Source organism: Musca vetustissima, unplaced genomic scaffold, assembly GCF_032173495.1.
Source record: "Musca vetustissima isolate MV318-11 ecotype Yass unplaced genomic scaffold, APGP_CSIRO_Mvet_v1 utg10199, whole genome shotgun sequence".
Lineage (NCBI taxonomy): Eukaryota > Metazoa > Arthropoda > Insecta > Diptera > Muscidae > Musca > Musca vetustissima.
The window spans coordinates 21,389-41,861 of NW_026875741.1; the positions used below are offsets into that span (position 1 = coordinate 21,389).

Below are 20,473 nucleotides of genomic sequence, written 5' to 3' on the forward strand. Positions count from 1 at the left end.
AATGCCAGCAAATACGAAGACAAAATTGTAAAAAACAATAACCATAAAAATCGCTGGGATGGTTACAAGCAACAGCTAGTATTTTTTATACATTAAACTTATCACTTTCTGGCGTGGTGTAAATGCACTTAGAGGGGTGAGGCAAAACAGAAAAAGAGGGGAGTGTCTAAAGAGCTTCCTTGGTTTTGTCTAGGCGTAAGTAATAAAAAAATGTATTTGGTAGTATTTTTTTTTTGTAATTTAAACATGCCCTCAAACATGACAATTTAACATGTCTACGAAAACAAAAAAAAATATTTTCAGCTGACAAAAATCAAGCTTGAGGGTAGAGTCTCACATTCTCACACCTCTTAACCATTAATAAGGTGTATTTAACAACTTGAGGTTTGTTGTATTATTTCGAATACTTGCTGACTTCTTTGATTAATTAACATTATTGTAGAATAGGGTTTTTTTTTAATGTAAGATACTCATGGTGTTGAGTACCCCCTCTACACATGCTCATTCATACCCCACGCTAATAAGCAATTTTTTGGCAATTGATAATGAGGAGTGTTTTTTCGGTCAGAATTATTTGATTAAAGCCGAGTTCATGATAATTATTTTCAAGAAGACTGGGAAGGTGGTTTATGCTTTTTTTAAGGGGATGGGGGAGCTTTCAACACAAATTAGATTAATTAATTATTTTTATGATTATGCTAAAAAGACATTGTCATTATCTAAGTAGGCTATGCCTGGTTTAATGTGTTGATGGCTACATAATTGTTCTTAAAATACCCCACTTGTTTTATTTTTTATATGTAAATGCTCTAGACAGGTCTTAGAGGTTGGGAGATATTATACAAATTCAAGGCTTCCGGCAAAAAATAATGAAAAACATAATAAACACAAATATTTAAAAAATAATTATTTAATTAAATATGTTTTAATTTAAAGTGTCCCACATTTTGCAGCCATAATTGCAATTTTTTCAAAAATTTTGATAATAATGTAAATGAATAATTTTGATTTTTAATACAAATTAGTTTTTTATGAATTTTCTATGAAATTTCAATATTTTCTGTTTCAATTCCATTTCGTTTCACACTCTAAAATTACTAATTCTTGTGGTTTGGACTCTATGAATATTGTTTATCGAGAAGTTGAGATCATCAACACATTTTTGTTTCAATTCCATCAAGTTCCAAGTACCTGAAACCGCCTATTTTGATTATAAATTTTAATAATTTTATGTAAAACAAACTTTTATTTTGTCCAACTATTGTTTATGTCACAATATTTCTATCAATTTACTAACAAATCTTGAATTTTTTGTTTCAAATCCATTTCGTTTCATGTGGAAAAATTGTTATATTTCGTGAGCTATGCATAATTAAAACAATTTTGCATAACTAAAACTATGCCCAAAGAAATATAGTATATAGCGACATTTTTGTTTCAATTCCACATCATTCCATTCCTTAAAAATGTCGAAAATAATGAAAACGAATAGTTTTGTTTATATAATATAAATTATTCAAAGTTTAATTAGTACTTTTAACAAAATATTTGCTGCCATTCTATTACAATGTGAACGATTTTCCACTAATTTTTTGTTTTGTTTCATTTCAATTTTGTCCCAACTTTTTTTCTAACTTTCTATTTTAATACATTTTTAATATGATAGATCCAACATAACTGCGTAATTTTCCTTAATTATTATGTAATAAACTTCTAGTGTTTCAATTCCACAAAGGTTTTGTTGGCGTTTTCCCTTTAAAAAAATGTTTTAACTTGATTTTATATTGAAGAAATAAAACGTCGTATGTTTCAATTCCACATTGTCCTGTATATAAATTCCTCGCAATATAATTTCTCTGTAATTAAAATTATATAATTTTTTTATAATATTCAATTTTACTCCCATATTTCCCTAACATTTCTCTTTTTATGACAATAACCTCTGACCTTTCCGCAACATTAAAAATTTCGTTCTGTCTTTCCTCAAAAAATTTCACTACACAAATCTTGCGATGTAATACGACTGCTCATCATAACGGCTAACACTTGATGTCAAAGTTTATGACAAATATAATCCTTTCCATATTATTCCGCATAAAACCCTGGTTGTTATACGCCAGAGCCGGAGGGGGGTTTTAATATCTAACAAAAGCGAGCAAAACATAACAACAACTAAAAACAAAAGGGTTACAAAAAACCATAAAACTAAGCTTGCATAGCTGGGACTATTGTTGATGTTTACTAAACTTTAAGTGCACGACAGACCGACATACAGACAGATGTACATGTGTACAAACATATGTCAACGATGATTTTTCGCTTATCTTTACAATTGCAATTGTTGTCATGAGTGTATTTCGAACAAAAGAGCAGAAGAAGAGGAAGAATAGTCGTTGTCACCCAGACTGCCTGACTGTGTGTCTGTCTGTTTGTTACTAAGTGAGAGCATGGGAAAAATTTAATTAAAATACCTTTAAATAGTGTGTGCCCTGTTTGGAGAAAAGTTTTTGCCAAGCGTTTTATGTGTGCGAAATTGTTGCATCATCTCGCCAACGTTGTCGTCGTTGTCATCATCATCATCATCATTGTTAAGGATATACGCGCCAAAATAACTAAAAACAGTATCCTCTTTTGTCTAAACCAACTCACAAATTCACACACAAACACACACACTTACTCTCTCACACAATTACTGCAGAGGGAGATGTTCTAAAATGCTCACACACATACACACATATTTTAAAGAATTTCCCCCGAGAATCTTTAAATTAATGTTCGGAGCACTGCGTTTTATTTTTTAGGCCCTGACATCAATTCGCAAAACTTTAGTACCCACACACGTGTGTTCACACCCCATCGCCAGGGGGTGCAACAAACCAAAACGACGAAGAGAAAAACGCTGAAGACAACATTTTGAATACCAACGATGAAGTTGAAAACCCTTTTCAACAAATAAAAATTTTGCAGCTGAAAATTGAGTTTTTTTGAGGGCAACAAAATGAGAGAGAGAGCAAGAGAGGGAGATATAATTTTTTAAGTTTTTTCTAATGAAAAAAAAATTGTAATCGATAAATTATTCTACATAAAAACTTTCCAACTATTAATTTCTCCGCATATGAACTTGTCATCAAAAACTTTTTAACAAAAAATAGTTATCGATAACATTTTCAATTAAGAAAAATGATATCGATCATTTTTTCTATAGAAAAATTTGTTATCGATAACTTATTCTACAGCAAAACCTGTTATCGATTACTTTTTCTACAGAAAAAATATTTTCAGTAAGATTGCTATGGAGAAAGTATTTATTAAATAGCTTTTTTTTATATAAAATCCATACGTTTTTCTGTATTATCGAAAAATTGTTAATAGAAAAATTAGTTATCGATAACTTTTTGTATAGAAATTTTTTTTATTGGACAATTTTTAAATAGAAAGATGTATTATCGGAAATCTTCTCTGTGGAAAAACTAATAATCGATAACTTTACCATCAGAAAAAACTTATTATCGATCACTTATCGATATTTTTCTATAGAAAAAAACTTGTTATCGATCAATTTTCTTCAGGTAAATTTGTTATCAATAGTTTTTTTCTATATAAAATCGTGGATTCGATAACTAGTTCTATAGAAAACTGTATTATCGATCAATTTATCAATAAAAAATGAGTTATCGATAACTTTGTTAATAGAAAAAATTAATATCGACAACAAAAAAATATTATCGGGCAAGTTTTTAATAGGAAAATGTGTTATCGAAAATCTTCTCATCAGAAAACATATATAATCGATAACTTTTTCATTAGAAAAACTTATTATCGATTACTTTTTCATTAGAAATAATTATCGATAATTTTTTCATTAGAAAAACTTATTATCGACAACTTTTTCATTAGAAAAACTTATTATCGATAAAAAAAATTTATTATCGTAATTTATTCATTACAAAAACTTAATATCGATAAATTTTTCATTAGAAAAACTACTAATCGACCTCTATGTTTTTCGAAGAACACACTATCCATAACACTTTTACTAAAAACTGCTAACGATAACTTCATCGATAGAAAAATTTCTTATCGGCAATTGTATTCGATAGAGTAACTTATTATCGAGCAATTTCTTAGTAGAAAAACTTGCTATCGATAAATTTCTATAGGATTACTGAATACTTGTTCAGTAGAAAAACTTATTATCGTTAACTTATTCATTCGAAAACCTCGATGTCGATAAATTTTTGAAAAGAAAAATTTTTATCGACAACGTTTCTTTTTTAGAAAAACTTATTATCGATAAATTTTTCATTACAAAAACTTATTATCGATAACTTTTTCAATAGAAAAACTACTAATCGACCTCTTTATTATTCGAATAATACACCATCGATAACACTTTTACTAAAAAACTGCTAACGATAACTTCATCGATAGAAAAATTTCTTATCGGTAATTTTATTCGATTGAAAAAATTATTATCGAGCAATTTGTTAATAGAAAAATTTACTATCGATACATTTTTATAGGATTATCGATTATTTTTTATTTAGAAAAGCTTGTTATCGATTTATTTGTTCAAGAATTTTGTGTCGATTAATTTTACTATTGCTGTTTTTAAATGTTTGCGTTAGAATAACTTCTTATCGATAACATATTTATTGAATAACCTTGCTAACGATAACTTCTTCTTTAGAAAAATAGTTTATGGGAAAACATATGTATCGATAAAAATTTAAGTGAAAATGTTTGTTATCGATTGATTTTTCTATAAAATAAAGTGTTATCGATTGTCATGTTTCTATAAAAATTAATTACCGTTTTATTTTTCTATAGCATATATAACTTTAGATCAAATTAACTTTAGAAAAAAATTGTTATCGATTTATTTTTGTATAGAATATATATTTTTTGATAAATTTTACTATAGAAAATATATTTATCGATAACTAATTTTGTAATTTTTTATATATAAAATCCCTTTATACTCTCTTACTCTCTCTTCCTCTTTTATCTCTTTTCAATTTGTTGCCCTCAAAGTAAATCTTTAAAAAAATCACTCTCTCTCTCTCTCTAGAACACTTCCAACTTACCGGCACGAACATGTACATCACGCGATATAATCGAACCAAATTGATTGCGAGCCAAACAGGCATACACCTGGGCATGGACTTCTTGGCGATAATCTTCAGCACGGAATGGAGGGAATACCAATTTGCCATCCGATGAGATTTGGCGCAAACCGGGTACATCACCCACAGCGGTGCCATCGCTACGAATCCAGATAATTTCAGGCATTGGGTTACCGCTAGCTTTGCATTCAATTTCGGCGCCAGTGGAGTTGGAGAAGTCAATGCGATTGGTGGGTTCCTTTAAGAAGACGGGTCCTTTTTGGTCGGCATCGGGTGGATTGACAGCCAAGGCTGTGGAGGAAGCTGCAAAGAAAAAAGAAGGGGGAAATTAATTTTTATTTCTAATGAATTTAATGTGTTTTTCTTCGAAGTCTATAGCGGAAGTGACCTTAAATGATTGTGGTTTTTTGCAATGTTATTTTCTTTCTTTTTTGTCTTCTTTTTCTGTTTCTGTGTGCCACTTGTCGTCATTGTGGCCGACACCGCCGCCATGTACAACGACAACAAGTGTACACCAACAAAAACAAGACGTCATTGGATTTTTATGGTTTATGTTAAGCTTTCCGTGCTAAACCAAGTTGTGCATACAAAGTTGTGTGACAACAACAAATCCTCGGCTTATCCATCTCATTATACAACCTCCCTCCTACCATTTTTTCTCCTTGTCCCATGCCTTTAGGGTGCCATGGAGACAGACAACCAGCCAGTAGTCCAAAGTGTACAATTGAATGTCATGGACGAGTGAGTGAATGAGTCGCGGCGAGTCCAAATGCATTTGTCATAAATTTTACCCAGACATATGCCGGCACTAATACATATTTACAGATACGAATATATACACAATTAAATATTTGTGAAATTTTTATTTTAAAAATTTTATTTCGATTTTTTTCCTGTTCTCCATATCCCTCGGAAACACATGTTCCTCATTTCTTGTTTTTGTGATTTAAAAATAACCTGCCGCAGCACCTATTTAAGCGGTAATAGTTTACGCTTTCCATGTCATCTTTGGCTTTTGAAAGACAACAACACATCATCTTCACCATCCTCAGCACCACCACCTCTACCTCGTCAGTTCTGTTTTTTTTAATATGGAAGAACATTTAAAGCAACCAAGTCAGCCATCCAGCCCTGCCATGGAGCGACAACAAGGTGTCGATGACACTTTATAATGTCGCTGTGTGCATCATCACCGTCGTCATCATCATGATCCAAAAGCAAATTGTGTCTGACTTTGGTTTGTTGTTCTTACATGGATGAAGGAGAAGTTGAAGGAAAGTACAGTGGAGGTGTTGCGATTCAAGAAAGGTGGAGTTGCTTTTACACAGTCCAATAATATGCACATAAATAATGGGTGCCTTAGAAAAGTGGCGCCCGACATGGGAGACAAAATTCTTATTCCTATCAAAAAATATTAATATGTCATAAATATTATTGTTTTCGACAATTATGTTCTTTAGAATATAATAAAATCGAAATAATTTTCGATTTAACTGAATTATATTATCGATAGATGGTTATAAAGAAAAAATCTTTATCAACGAAATTTTACAAATGTCAATATTTTGATTATGAAAGAATTTACAATCGATAAGATGATTATTTCAAAATTTATTTCTATATAATAATGTTATCGATAACATTTATAGAAATTTGGGTAATCCGTCAAGGTTTTTTTATTTTTGTTGAAATATTTTTTTCATAGAATTGAAAAAAATATTTTTTTCCCTTTCAAGATTAAATACGCGATTGATGTTGCCTTAAAAAAATTATATTTTTTATAAAAATATTGACATCGATTTTTTCTAATGGGAAAGTAATTAATTATTATCGATAATTTTGTCTTAACAATAATTTATGAATGACAATTTTTTTCTATATCAACATTTTATTTATGAAAGAATTTATTATCGATAACATTTTTATTATATAATTTATTACAAATATTTGTAATCGATAATTTTTTCAATAATAACATTGCCATCGATTACTTTTTCTATATATAAAAAGTTGATGTATCTATGGAAGAACTCGTTATCGATAACCATTTCTATAGGGAAATATATAAGTATTTTTTTAATTGATTAAAAAATGCTATCGACAATTTTTTCAAAAGAAAATCTTGTTATCGGCTGCTATTTTCATTAAAAATATTTTTATCGATTACTTTTTCTATGTAAACTATAATTGTAGATAACTTTCGATATTTTTTGCCATTAATAATCTTGTCAATTTGTAACTTTTTCTATATATCGATAGCTATATCTATGGAAAAACTCATTATCGATAACTTTTTCTATAAGAAATACATTCTTTTAATTAAAAATATTTATCTTATTATCGGCTACTTTTCTATTGAAAATATTTTTATACATAACTTTTTCTATAGAAGATATTATTGTCGAAAAGTTTTTTCTATAGAAAATATTATTATCGATAACTTATTTTTCAGAGTAACGTGTTATCTGTCGAAAATATTATTATCGATTACCTTTTCTGAAGAAAATATTATTATAGATGAGTATTTCTATGTAAAATATGTTTATCGATAATTTTTTTACAGAAAATGTTATTATCGATAACCCTTTCTAAAGGAAATATTATTAGTAGGTAAATTTTTCTGTCTAAAATATTATAATCGATAACATTTTCAATATAAAATATTACTATCGATAACAGTTTCTATAAAAAGTATTAATATCGATAACCGTTTGTAAAGAAAATATTATAATCGGAAACCTTTTCTAAAGAAAATATTATTATCGATGAGTATTTTCTTATCATTCAGGATGGTGTTGTCTCATAGGTTCCCTTTTGCAGTCACGGCATTTTCTCTTCTTATTTTATGTATCATTTTTCTTCAAAGAAAACCTTTGGGTATGAATGAGTGCGAGTTTTAGAGGAAAAGGGGGAAAACATTCCAGACAAAAAGAAGAAATCACGTAATTGTTTTGAGTTCATACCGTTTTTTTTTTCTTGCATTGCGCCCAGGAAGAGGGTGCAAATTTATGACACATATGCCGTGGAATAATATTTTCAGATTAAACTGCATGGGTAGCAGACCAGTATCACAAGGGAAGTAAAAAGCATATAAAAGGGAAAACGAGTGAGGAAATATATAAAAGGGTGCTATTAGGAAAATACAAATTTTCCTTGCGTTCCACAAGCCCAATTTGTAATCGACATACTGCTATGAAATAAAATCCTCACAGTTTAGTGTAGATTTTTAATCTGATCCTCTATTTTAAAATTAAAATTTCCTCCACATTTTCATTCCCACCTCATATTCATCCGCCAAAAAAACGTGATTTTATTTTTGAAACTCATGCACTTAAATTATACGAATTTATATGTCTGTGGATTTGTTATTATTTTTATAAACAACAAAACGAGCGAACAAAAAAAAAAATAAACAAAAAATTCACATAACCTGTTTGACCCTTTTTGGTCACAACAACAACAGCGAACAAATACCGGCTCCATTCACAGAAATCCCGGCACAAAAAAACCAAAACATAAAAACACCTGCTTCACAAATTTTGGTATACTCAAATTGCTGCTTGGCTCCAAAATCAGAAACGTTAAAAAGAACCCCAAAGAAAAAAATAAGGATTGCAAAATAATTGAATGGAATTTTTGAATTCCAAAGCTCAACACAAATATTCTCATCAGTCTAATGAAAAAATTAAAAAGTTGGATTTTAGAAATATTATTTTCTGTAATTAAAAAACTATTCTAGAATTAGAAATAATCTTCAACTGGTTGCTTATTTCTAAGCCTTTATTTTCCTCTTCTATCCTCTTCCTCATTATACTCCTGCCACCTATCCCCACAACTACAAAACTTTCAGCTATCAATCTTATAAAACCGAGAAAAAACGGCAGATGTTTCAGACAACAGCTGCATTTCATTGGGTTAACCAATAATCCATACACAGATACACGCACGTACATACATATAAACACTTATCATCAATATTCTGTCTTTCCTGCCTCCTCCTCCATCCATCTATCCAATGAGACCTTCTGATCTCCAGTCAATATTTGCCACCACAAAAGAGCTACTACTACTATGGACGGAAAGTGATCTGATCTCTTTTTTGCATTCAGATGTCGTTTCATTTGCCTTCTTCCGAACAGTGCAAAAGTTTTGAAATTAAAATCAACAAAAAAACACACATACAACCACACAGTTTTGTGGCAAGGGATTGTGGATTTGTGATTGCGAACATATGGGCGGATAATGTTTATAGAATAGGGGGAGGAGAGGGAGGGGTAGACATATCAAATAATGGGCAAATATTTGAAAATTAAAAGGGGAAATAATTGCGGAAATTTTTTTATATAGAAAACTTTTTTTATCGATAATTGAAAAAAAAATTATTATCGATAAATTTTTCTATCGAAAAACAAATTTATAACGTTTTTTATAAAAAACTTTATCGGTATCATTTTTAAGGCAGAATGTTAATATCGGCAAATTTTTATACAGAAACTCTTGTTATCGAAACATTTTGCAATATTATCGACAACATATTTGGTTGGAAAACTTGTTATCGGTAAATTGTCTTATATAATTTCATTATTGTTTAATTTTTTAATATAAAAGCGTATTATCGGTATATATTGCAATAGAAAAACTAGTTATCGATAACATTTTTCTATGAAAAAATTTGCTATCAGTTACATTTTCATCAAAAATATTGTTATCGAAAGGTTTTGCTATAGAAAATATTGTTAACGATAACCTTTACTAAAGAAAAAATTCTTATCGATATTTTTTTTCTAAAGAAAATATTATTATTCATAACATTTTGTATAGAACTTTTTATTATTGATAATTTTTTAAATATAAAATTTTATTATCGATAACTTTTGCTATATAAAATTTGATTATCGATGACTTTGTCTATAAAAAATTTTATTATCGATAGATTTTTTACAAAAAATATTGTTATCGAATGTTTTTGGTATAGAAAATGTTATTATCGATAACCGTTACTAAAGAAACAAATTCTTATCGATCAAATTTTCTAAAGAAAATATTACTATGGATAACATTTGTATAGAAAATTTTATTATCGATAACATATTTAATATAAAGTTTTATTATCGATAGATTCATCTATAGAAAATTTTATTATCAGTAGCTTCTTCTATAGCAAATGTTATTATCGATAACGTTTTCAATAGAAAATTTTATTATCGATAACGATTTCAATAGATAATATCATTATCGATAAGATTTTCAATAGAAAATGTTATTATCGATAACATTTTCAATAGAAAAAAATTTTTTATCGAAAATGTTAACTTTTTCAATAGAAAATGTTAATATCGATAAAATTTTCAATAGGAAATATTGCTATTTCCTATGAAAATATTATTATCGATAACATATTTATAGAAAATGTTATTATCGATATTTTCAAAAAAAAATGTTATTATCGATAACATTTTCAATAGAAAATGATATTATCGATAACATTTTCAATAGAAAATGTTATTATCGATAACAACATCAATAGACAAAAATATTATCGATATCCTTTTCAAAGAAAATTTTATTATTATAACATTTTCAATACAAAATTAAATTATCGATAACATTTTTCATAGCAAACGTTATAATCGATAACTGTTTTCATAAAAAATTTTATTATCGATAACATTTTCCATAAAAATGGTATTTCGAAAACATTTTCAATGGAAAATTTTATTATCGATAACATTTTCAAAGAAAAATGTTATTATTGATAAAATTTTCAATGGAAAATGTTATTATCGATAACATTTTCAATACAAAATTGAGTTATCGATAAAATTTTTCATAGCAAATGTTATTATCGATAACATTTTCAATGGAAAACGTTATTATCGGTAACATTTTCAATGGAAAATGTAATTATCGATAACATTTGCAATGGAAAATGTGATTATCGATAACATTTTCAATACAAAATTGAGTTATCGATGACATTTTAAATTGAAAATTTTCAATAGAAAATACTATTATGTAATTTTCAATAGAACATTTTATTATCGATAAGCTTTTCTTCAAAAAAAAAATTAACAATTTATTGCTTTCGAGCACTTGTCGTACTCCTAATGACTCACAGAGTGTTTGTAATGACACATTTTCGTCCATATTTGGTTAATTTGATATGCAGCGTATATTATTAACAGCAAATGTGCATTAAAAAATATTAATTTTTTTTATTGTATATTTTTTTTTTTTGCATTTTTTCTTCTTCTATTATTCGTTTTGTGTGAGACAAATATTTAGAACATTTCCGTTGTAGGCATTCACACAATAGCGAACATAATATTAATACACAATTAAAAGTGATGAGGCCGGCAGGCGCAAGAGGTCGGGTACAAAATTAACATGTGTTCGACATACATACATTCGTACTAGGCGATTAAGCTTCGACACTTTGCTTGCTAAAATAAAGCCAATGAATAATTAAAAAATATTTAATTTGGACTATGAAATCGAAAATCAAGCAAAGAGTCGTTTTGAAGTCATTGGGTATAAACATTTCCATATGGAATTGGAGTATAACTTTTGGACTTCAATCGAATTATTAGTCTTCCTCTGTCACAATTTCAACACTTTCTTAATATTTGTGACCTCCAGTAAGAAAAGAAATGATGTAATTGGCAAAGTGTTAATTAATTTATTTTCTTTATCTATTTACATTAATTCTTAATATCTGTACAATGTAAGATATTTTATAAAAGAAAATTAATTGTTGTATAAACAACATACACCAGATGTAGTATGTGCAATGCCTTTTAATGTAATTCATGTTAAATATTTATATCAACAACATTATTTAAGTCAACACACACACTCGTACAACTCATTGTCATTCAATATTGTTGTAAGTGCATAATATTTCGTTTATTAACCACAGAAAATAAAAACAACAAATAAAACCCGATCATAAAAACGCACATTATAGCTACTGGGCGATCATCGCCACCATCATCATCGCCACTGCATATGGTTCTCATATTTTTTTAAAGATATATTCATGTGACAAGACAATTGATAGGCTTGATCTAATTTTTTTAACGAGCTTTTTAATTGTTTGTTTTTACTATTAAATGAAAAAAAAAATCTTCAAATCATTTGAAACTGTTACTGTAACCGATAAATATTTCAAATGTTTTGCAAAGATCAATTATCAAGTAAATAAAAAATGAGATCAAATTTTTAATATTTTGAAGATTTAAAAAGACAATGGAAGAAGATATGACCTTGGCACGATTTCCTTAAAATTCTCTAAAAATGCTCTGATGGTTATTAGGATGAGGCGAGTCAAAGAATATGTCACTAATCCTCGACTGACAGACTCTTCTAGTAGCCCAAAAGCTCTTTAACTAAATACATATTTTGTAGACAAATTTTGTACGTTAAAGAAAATTTTCAAACTGTTACCCTTATTTTACCGATACCAAAAAAATGTACGGCTTCGATGTGTTCGGGAACTTATAGTGAATTTTTATGAAAAATATTTTTTATGTTGGCAGATTTTACCTATAATGACGTTAAACTCTAGTTTTGAGGGCCAAATCCGAACGGCTAAAAATTAAAATATTATACAAGCTTTTTTTTGTTTAAATGTGCAATTTGAAAACGATATTTTCTTAATATATGTCGACTGTACAGATTTAATATGTTCGAAAACTAATAGTGAATTTTTATGTAGAATATTTTTTCCATTGGCATCAACTCCCTAAAACCAATGCCTATCATACTTTTTATTCGAATTCGAAATGACTTAATGTTAAGAATAAAGTGAAGAAATAATTTATATTTCATACTCATGAATTCGAATCGATTATTCACTGATAGATACTACATTTAGAGATTGATGGTGTTCAGAAACTTACACCGAAATTCGATGTGGAATATTTATTTCATTCACACCAAGTCTCTAAAATGAAGTTCAATCTCAATTCCATGGATCCATTTAATAAAACTAAAAAAATCGAATTAAAATGTAATATACACTTTCTTTATTTTAAATCTATATTAAACTCAATTTTCTAACCAGATTTCTTATATATAGCAATTTCGTATATTAAGGGAAATTTCTGAATATTGCTTCGGTGACTCTCCGATTTTATGGGAAAAGAAATGAAATTTTGTGTAGGAAATAATTTATATTTCAAACTCATGATTTCGAATGGATTTTTCCCTTATATACTACATTAAGAGATTGTTAGTGTTCAGAAACTTATCCCAAAATTCGATGTAGATTATTTTTTCCTTTAACACCAAGTCTCTTAAATGAAGTGTAACCTCAATTCCATGGGTTAAATAAAAAATATCTAAATAAATTGGAATAAAAGTATGAAATACACATTCTTTATTTTACACACATATTACCATCGATATTTTATCGACTTATCGTATATTAAGGGATTTCTGTGCTTCGGTGACCTATAGTGAAATTTTGTGTAGATTATTTTTTCCAATGACACCAACATCCTAAAACGAAGTTATGCCCCTGTTTCTGGCATCATTTCGAAAAGAGTACTAAAACAGCACTCAACAATAAATTCTGCTTGAATTTATAAATATATTGATATATTTTATTAATATATATTTTAGATAGGGATTTAATGTGTTCGGAGACTTATCCTGAAATTTGATGAAGATCATTTTTTCTATTGACATCAACTTCCTAAGCCGAAGTCCAACCCTAGTTTCTAGGCCAAATCAAAAATACCATACAATAAATAAAAGTAATGCAAAAAAAATAATTTTTAGCTGATGTATCCAAATTTATATCGATATTTCACTGATATATATTACACCTAGGGGTTTCCGATGTTCAGTAACTTATAGTGAAATTAGATGAAGAGTATTTTTTTCCTTGACACCAACTTCATAAACTAAAATCCAACACAAATTTCTTTGTCAGACAAGAGAGGCCTCAAATTCAACAAAAAAAAAATAAGGTCATATTATTTACTTTATGTTCTGATAGTTATACTAATATTTATGTGATAAATATTATATTTACAGATTTCTGTGCAAATGGTGACTTATTGTGAAATTCAATAAAGTATATTTTTTCCATTGATATCAACATCGTAAAATGAAGTCGAACTCTAATTCCATGGCCAGACAGGAAATAAAATAATATTTAGAAAATAACTTTTAATTCGTATACCCAAATTGCTACCGATATTTTGCTCATATTCATTATATCAACAGATTTCTCTTGTTAGGTAACCTATAGTGAAATTCGATGAAGAATATTTTTTTCATTACCACCCACCACCTAAAATTAACCCAAAACCTAGTTCCGAGGGATAACTAAAAAATACCTAAAAAATGCAAATAAAAATTTTTCTTTATTTTTTCACAATATTAATCTCGATATTTTATTAAGAAATATCGAACATAGGGAGTTCTGTTGTTCGGTAGGATATATTGAAATTTTGTGTAGAATATATTTCCCATTGACACCAACTCCCTAAAATAAAATTTTAATCTAGTTACAGGGAGATTTCCGAAACAAGTACTTGTAGCATACTTTTTAGGGATTTCTTTTACAAATGGAATTTTCCACATAACCTCAACTATATATGCCTGCATGTTGCCAAATTTCAAATATTGACAGTCTAAGGGGATTTTCTAATGCAATCAAATTATGTTCAAACAAAAACCACCCTCAGCCTTAGACAAAAAAAACGGGGAAAGGAAGTTCGTTGGCATGTTCTTTGAAATTAACTTAGATGATAATAATAAGGCAACACCTCAGTAGACAGCCAGCCAGCTCATCGGTCACTTTATTTATACCCAAAAGAGCATAAATAGCCATACCACCCCATTTTTGGAAATATGAAATAATTTCCTGTTGAAAGAACCAACCCTCTCTAGCAACAACAAAACACATAAAAATTGTCATAGAACAAAAATTTCGTTTCTTCGCTTGGTGTTGTTCACTTTCAAAGTTCGTTGAAATGTTGGTATTGGTCATTTTTGTTTGGAATTTATTTATGCTCGATTTGACACTAACACTAGAGCTAGACCCATTTATGGATGGGGGGAGCAATACTAATTAGTCCATAATTAAATATCATATGAATTTGTAAACTCTTTTATTTTTTTGGTGACCGAAGGGGATGTTCGGTGTTTTCAAAACAATTCAATTGATGGCCAAAAAGTTTTCGGGTTTTTTTTTTGGGTGTTCCATAACACCAATGTCACGCAAATCCCAATTGCGTGTTTAGATAAATATTTCAATTTAGGTGTTCTAAAGTCCAGTATTGTCTCAGTGTATGACATCAACACGTGATCGGTTTATTTGGTGATACTGGATTTTCTTATTTTGGTAATACAAACCATTGAAATAATTATGTTTTCTTATTTCGAACAAGTCAACGGCCTAACACTCCGCGCTACGGAAGTGGTGTTGAAGCGGAAAGTGATAATCATGGACTACACCTCGGTTTTTTTGTCATAGAAGGTATTACCGAACACAATACAATTGTTGCTAATAATCAATAATTGGAGGAAGGGTGGAAGAGAAGGGGAGATAAATTAAAGGAAGTGATTATTTTAGAAATTTGAAGGGGTAAAATCTTGGGTTTTTTCTCCTACGATAAGATATATAAAACCATTCAATGGAAAATAAATATTAACCACATGTCTGTACCCACTTAAAATATTTTTTGAGACTTACAATTTATCCAGAATCCCTTACAATTGTTTCAGAATTGTCGAGCGAGACTTACCCTAAAAAATGACTTATCCTAAAAATTCTGATATTGAATCAGCAAAAAATAAAAAACATCCAATATTATCGTGAAAATTCTATCCCTGAATCATTTAAATTTATTATTATGCTTCGGTGAGACCGTCTTCAGTTATTTTCTCAAGAAATCGCTCCTAAGTCTTTTAAAAGTTAATAAAATTATTTTTTCCGAAAAGTTTTGACATTGAAGAGACAAAAGTAGAAATATCCAACCGTGACGCACATTCTTCCGAATTATATCCGAATTCATTACGAATTGTCTGAACACAATTTAAAAATAAAAACTCTTATATCATAGAACGAGTAAAAAATATTTTAGAAAAGTCCACAATAATTCGAACAGTTTCCGAGGAGGCTGTAAATTGACATTCCAGATTCTAAGAATCCCATTACCCCACATATAAAAGTCTGGCTCCATTATAGGTATATTCGTGGAAAATTTTCCAAACAAAGAGGATGTAAATTGACATTCCAGGTTCATGGTGGGTAAAACACTTTCTTTATAACTGGAATTTGGCATCTCCTTTCTTAGGGGTTAAAAAACTTCTTCGCAGAAAATTTTCAATTCAGATCATTGTGTTGACATTATCCTAAAGAGGGTATTTACCGGGTAAATGCCCAAGGGGTGGGTAAATAACCATTTGCGGGTATTTACTATATTGAATCGGTAATACAACATCTTAAACCCTATTTCCGGGTTTCTGTAATTAAATCGATTTATAATGGATAGTTTTACGATACTTTAAAGACGTGGGTAAATACAAAAATTGGGTATAAACTCATTAACTGCCGAACCACTTGACACAAGGGGCCAAAATTTCGGGTACATGTTTTTAATGTCAAACCAAATATTGAAATGCAAAATGGGGTGCCTGGATTCAAGTTTTGATATAGCCCCCATATAACCGTATCTCCCGATTTAAGGTGTTTTTGTCTATTAGACACATTTTACGACCAAATTGGCAAAGAGTGTTCTCTTTGGGTACCAAATGTCCATGCAAAAATGCATGTATGTAAGTCCACCTTTATAGGTAGCCCCCTTACTAAGGTACCCCTATTTTGAGTATTTACCCAAAAATTGTTTATAAACTCATTAACTACCGCACCACTTGACATGAACGGCCAAAATTTTGCTCACACGTTTTTTAATGTCAAAGCAAATATTGAAATGCAAAATGGGGTCTCTGGGTCCAAGTTTTGATATAGCTCCCATATAACCTTTACTTCCCATTTTAAGGTATTGTTTGTCTATTAGATACATTTTAGGACCACATTGGCTGTAATTTGGCACAGAGAGTTCTCTTTGGGTACCAAATATCAATGCAAAAATGCATGTATTTAGGTCCACGTTTACTGGTAGCCGCCATACAAAGGTACCTCTATTTTGAGTATTTACCCAAAAATTGGGTATAAACTCATTAACTGCGGAACCACTTAATATAAGCGGCCAAAATTTGGCTCACATAGATTTTATATCAATCAATATATTTATAACAAGTACTGGAATGAGAAATGGGGTCTCTGGGTCCAAGTTTTGATATAGCCTCCATATAACCATACCTCCGCATTTCTTTCATAAAAAATGTCCGGTATATTTTCAATAATTATTTTCATTTTTTCTTCATTATTTTTATATTTTTTAATTTCCACCCTAACATTTTCCATTTCATTTCTATGTGAAATTTTCCAATGTTTCACATAAAAGTGAAATTATTGCGCCAGAGACATTAGTGCCTCCGCTTTAATGGTTAACCATATCCTATTGTCATATCAATTGTCTAACGAAATGATCATAACACTTGGCTGAGGCATACTATCTTAGAGACACTGATATTAAAATGGAAATTAATTTAAAAAGAAAAAATCAGCAAAAATGAAGAATTTTATAATTCATTGACACTGTCTACTGGTTGGATGAACGTTTCAACCATACACATATTCTATAGTCGACAAACAAACACGATTTTAATACCAAAGCACGTTTCTCTCTACAAAAATGAAAAAATAAAAGAGAACATGAATGGTTAACAGCAGATGTTTGAATACGATAGTTAACTAACTTCAAAGATAGGTATTCGATAAGTCGCCAGTCAGCCAGCAAGCCATCCAACTAATTCATTCCAAACCATCAAACGTGAGCAGCAACAAAAAAGTCTGCATTTTTGGCTTTAAGATCGGTTTGATTGTAGAGTACGAGTATTAAATGTTTGGGATATTCTTTACTATGTAGTTGTATTATTATTATTTTTTTTTTGTATGGAATGTAATGATGATGGTAGGTTGAGAGATTGGTTCGTTGGTTTCATTGAATAGTTGGAATGTTCCGTTTAAAATAGTACTCTGTGGTCCAACAGATTTTGAGTTTTTTTCTCATACACAGCATGTGTGTTTTGAATTTCTGTTCGTCAAACATATGCTCTTAATTACTTTATTCTCTAAATTCAACAAAATTGAATCAAATCCCGAAATGTTTGCAGAGAGGGGTAACAAATGAATTAAGTCATTATTTTTATTTAGTTGTGTTGTTGTTCAATGTAGGTAATTTTCGCTTAGCAGGCTAGACGACATCTGCCTGAATGGGTTAAATTAAATTATTTTAAATGAGAACTATTACTCATACAATTTTTATTTTAATTTTATTTATTTCCCTTTTTTTTTTTTTTTTTTTTTTTTTTTGCCAACACAAAAAAAATATTGACATTATTATTTTTATAAGTTTACCACAGCACATTGCTCATATTTGCTGAATCAGTTATTTTTTTATGATTATTTATTGGAATATAAATATTAAATTGTTATATGCATATCTTGGGAAATTATAAAAAAAATATGTGGGGAAACATGTTAACAAATTTTGAAAATTTATTTAGGAAACAGAACTGGAATTATGGATGTTTTTTAAATTACCGTGGATTTTATGAGAATCTTTTCAATGTGTATCAGAATTATAATCATGGATTCTGTGGCATTCTATAATACAGGGTATAATGCTATTGTGCATATGTTTGAATCATGCAAAAAATTAAGAAAGACTTTCTGAGTCGATTAATGCATGTCCATCCGTTTATTGATGTAAAATGGCAAGCAAAGTACAGGTCGCATTTATAATCCGATATTGATGAAATTTGGCACAGCTCAAAAATCGGTCCAGTTTTAAATTTAGATCCCATATCTTCAGCTAAAATGCAAAAAGGCGTAACTGACAAAAAATTGAAAATTGACTTTTTGAATGAATATTGTGAATGTCAATAAACTACATGTGTTTACAAAGTTTTACACGTCTGCGGTCAAAAAGGAGCTTCTATTAACAAAAAACAAAAAGGCAAAAAGGCGTAACTAACAAAAAATTCAAATTTTTACTTAATTGTTATGACTGGCATTAAACTAAATAACTAAATTTGTTAAAAAAAATTATAGTCTATTATTCGTCATATGCAATATCACCCTGCCGGGCATACTTTTTCATTTTCTTCCGATTTTATGTAAATGATGCACCAAAGCCCCTATATTTCTTTCGATTTACACAAAATTGTGCATGGTGCTTAAATTGACTGTAGAATGATGTCTTCCAAGTTTTGTGAAAACCGGTTTAGATTTAGATATAACTCCCGTATACGAGTATACTTTCTGGGCCGACCAAAGATGTGGATTTTATAAAAATTATGTATAGGGGTTTACAAAAGGCTTTGAGCAATTTATGAGCCTATAAAAGGCGTAGATTTTTTAAAACATTTTTTTAGGGGTCTACAACAATAAGCTTTGAATTTTAAAAATTATTTATATTTACACTTAAGGTTTGGACTGTTTTAATATTTTTTCGGGGACTAGCAAAGGCGTAGATTATTTCAAAGAATATTTTTTAGGGTCTTTCAAAGACGTGCATTATTTCAAAGAATATTTTTCAGGCTCTACCAAAGGCGTGGATTATTTCAAAGAATATTTTTTCAGGGTTTACCCAAGGTGTGGATTTTTTAAAAAATATTTTTTCTGGTCTACCAAAGGCGTGGATTTTTTAAAGAACATTTTTTTCAGGGTCTACCAAAGCCCTGGATTTTTTTAAGAATATTTTTTCGGGGTCTACAAAAAGCGAAGATTTTTTAAAAAATATTTTTCAGGATCTACAAAAGGCTTGGAATTTTTAATGAAGAAGAAGATCTAAAATCATAAATACCTACAATTTCCAAATTCCTAGAAAATGTACATTTTTGGCCAGGGAAAGAAATAAAATTATTATTTCTTTTGATTTTAATTCTTCGTTAAGACGCTCCGAGTTCATGCGAATTTCAAAACTTTTTTTATATTATTATCAATGTTTATTTTTTCTTCTTTTCATTTATTACAATTACAATTCATGTCCATTTAAAAATCTACACGCACTCTAGACATTAATCAAAGAATAAAAATATATATTTATGGTCATTCCCGGCATGGGTAAATGCATCAGAGATGGCATTGTGGAAATTATGATGGCAGAAATGATATCAGCTTTCAGAAGGCAAATGAGAGAAATTTGAAAATTATTCCAGGACATTCTACTGCACCGGAAAAACCAAAATTTGTTGCAATG

General features: G+C 29.3%; 1 protein-coding gene across 1 annotated transcript in view; it reads right to left on the reverse strand.

Moving 5' to 3' along the window:
• Nucleotides 1-20,473, reverse strand: part of LOC133338274 (cell adhesion molecule Dscam2-like) — a gene marked incomplete at its 3' end in the record, with an annotated part of 64,106 nt that overhangs the window by 21,327 nt on the left and 22,306 nt on the right. Inside the window, exon 2 of the mRNA XM_061546449.1 lies at nucleotides 5,088-5,429. Within this exon, the coding sequence (XP_061402433.1) occupies nucleotides 5,088-5,429 (342 nt within the window). The remainder of the gene's footprint in view (nucleotides 1-5,087; nucleotides 5,430-20,473) is intronic.